The sequence below is a fragment of the Neoarius graeffei genome, chromosome 17, assembly GCF_027579695.1.
Source record: "Neoarius graeffei isolate fNeoGra1 chromosome 17, fNeoGra1.pri, whole genome shotgun sequence".
Classification (NCBI taxonomy): Eukaryota; Metazoa; Chordata; class Actinopteri; order Siluriformes; family Ariidae; genus Neoarius; species Neoarius graeffei.
In genome coordinates this window covers 35,057,544-35,060,140 of record NC_083585.1, presented here as the reverse complement: position 1 = coordinate 35,060,140, position 2,597 = coordinate 35,057,544, and the positions used below count along the sequence as shown (strand labels likewise).

At 34.6% G+C, this 2,597-nt stretch overlaps 1 protein-coding gene across 1 annotated transcript; it reads right to left on the bottom strand.

Annotated features, from left to right (window-relative positions):
- Positions 1-999: 999 nt before the first annotated feature.
- LOC132864680 (olfactory receptor 52K1-like) lies at positions 1,000-1,959 on the bottom strand. Its single transcript, XM_060898096.1, has one exon. The coding sequence runs from the start codon at positions 1,942-1,944 to the stop codon at positions 1,000-1,002; it is 945 nt and encodes a 314-aa protein (XP_060754079.1). The 5' UTR covers positions 1,945-1,959.
- Between the last annotated feature and the right edge of the window lie 638 nt (positions 1,960-2,597).

The window sequence follows — 2,597 nt, the reverse complement described above, 5'->3', positions numbered from 1 at the left end:
AAACCCAACCTTTTTCTGATTTGGCGTTGTAAATGGGATAAACCTCATCATACAGCAAGACAATGACCCAAAACACATTGCCAACACAACAAAGGACTTCATCAGGGGTGGAAAATGGAACATTTTAGACTGTGGTACAAGCCTCAAAAAGCATCACAAAGACAAATGCACCAGTTTCATGATGCCAGTGGGTTGCCAGCTTGATGAACTTGTTGAACACATCAGGATGTAAATATCATGAACTGAAAGCCGACATTCTGATCGATCATCTCATATTCATCTTTTCATCTCAAACCTACATATATTCATTATATAGCAAAAACCAAAGAATTGGCTTTGTTGTGTTAATTCTTTCCAAAGGGGACTGCATATCTGGGTGCAGTAATGGCTGCACTGCTACCTCATTTGATGACTAATATGCTGAAAGATGGTGAAGCATTTGCCTGTTTTTGGGAGAGCATAAATATGAATCATCAAAATGCTCTTGTAAACTATGGCCAGGGGTCCAAGAGAGAATAATTACAATTTGGCATTTTTTTTCCCATCTATAAGCCCATGTATATGGAAGAAGGAAAGTATCCTCTCCTCCAAGCATGATCAGCTGATTTACGATGTTGCATAAGCATCAGTTTGAAAAGATACAGTGCATGTTAGACTTTGCCCTTACCAGATGGTAGTTATCATGCAAAAAGATAGAAGTAGCTGGTGGATGTGGAGGCTGCACATGCAAAGTTATGGTCACCCAGAGCTGTAATACAAGTTTAATTTCCCTTCATGTCTCTCTAAAGATGTTACACTCAATCTATCCATCATAGCAATTGAATGAAAGTCTATATTCTCAGTTTGTTGTAAGCATATTTATTTATTTATTTGAAATAATTTCAGTTAACTCTTTAAAATTGCAATTATATAAAGGCAAAAAAAACATCTAATAAAAAGTAACTTAGTTGTTGTCAAGGCATGTTTTATATATGATGCAATATACAATACATGACATGATTACTTTGGAAAGACCTTAAAATGTTTCATGAATTTCAGAAACTGTTCTCTTATTTCTTTGGTTCTTACTCCGTAAATAATTGGATTAAAACAGCTTGGAAAAAGTAAGTACATTGTACTCAGGAAGACACGGCTGGAGGGAGAAAAGTTGTTTCTTAGTCTGTATGACATAAAGGCAATTAAAACAAAAGTCAGACTCACTGCCATGACAATTAAATGAGTAATGCAGGTGTTAACAGCCTTTAAGCAGGCCTTGCCAGATCTCAGGACAGAAGAAAGTATTACTATATATGATACTGTAATGAAAATAAAATCAGCAATTATTGTAAGAAAAATACCCAAAAGCCCTATTGCATTGTTAATGGAAATATCTCCACATGCCAGCTGAACCAATGCCATGTGTTCACAAAAACAGTGATCTATCTCATTTGTTGCACAAAAAGTCAATTTTCCAGCCCAAGAAACCACTGTGGTAACTAAGAACACATTTCTGATGACTGGAAAAATAACAAACTTTAGAAAACCGGGCATTTTCATGTATTTGTGGTAATAAAGAGGTCTACATATAGCAAAAAAGCGATCCAGAGCCATCCAAAGCAATATAGTAGATTGAAATGTACCAAAACAGTGAATGCAAAACATTTGCACCAAACAGCCCACAAGTGAAATTCCTTTCCAGTTAAATAAGAAACTTAGCAGCATATTTGGTACACAAAATATTGGTAAAGAGAAGTCCACAACTGCCATAAGACCGATTAGTATACACATAGGAGAATGAAGAGCCCGCTGAGATATAATTAAATATATGATTGTAAGGTTTGAAGCAGAAGACAATAAAAACATAAGAAGATAGGGAATGGATAAAATGGGCTCCCATTCTCCCAAATCATGAAAACCTGTAAGTGTAAATGTTGTAAATGAACTATTTTGTACTGGAGCCAACATTGTCTCAAGATTTCTAAGAATTCATTTCTGCCACCTCATATGCAATGTTACAAAAAGCCTGAGGTAGATAAAAATTATAGATTTTAATGAATGAATTGTAACCATATCCAATGAAATTTCTGTCAACTTTTACAGTTCTGTGATTTTTGGATAATATCTTGTTAATAGAAATACCTATCAAACTGCACAGTTCCTTGAGGGACTCACACTTTTCATAAAGTATTGCATTCCAAATTATAGAATTTCATTGCAGTATATTTGCCAAAGCTATTACAGAAACAATATTATTGCTCCCAATAATATATTCACCTGGATTAATCTCATGCTCATTACACAATACATTTTGCAAAGTAATTTAGTTGTTTAGGGTAACAAAAACACCTTTTTACATTGCTCATCTATTAAGTCTTTCTAGCTAACAGTTCTCTGAAGCATTTTCAGGGTAAAAAAGTTAACAGATGAAAACACAGACAAAAAAAAGTGTACGCCAAACTGTGACAACTAAACAATCTGACATACATTCATTTTTGTAACATCGATCCATAAATGTGCCTTGTCTTATATTTGATTATCACATGTCCTGTTTTGCTTCTGGGCATTCCAAAAACACATTAGTTTTTGCCTCTATGTACTATTCTCCCCATGTGCATAGT

Bases quoted from the DNA above. Each gene is read 5' to 3' on its own strand.
- LOC132864680 (XM_060898096.1), bottom strand. From the start codon at position 1,944: ATGTTGGCTCCAGTACAAAATAGTTCATTTACAACATTTACACTTACA.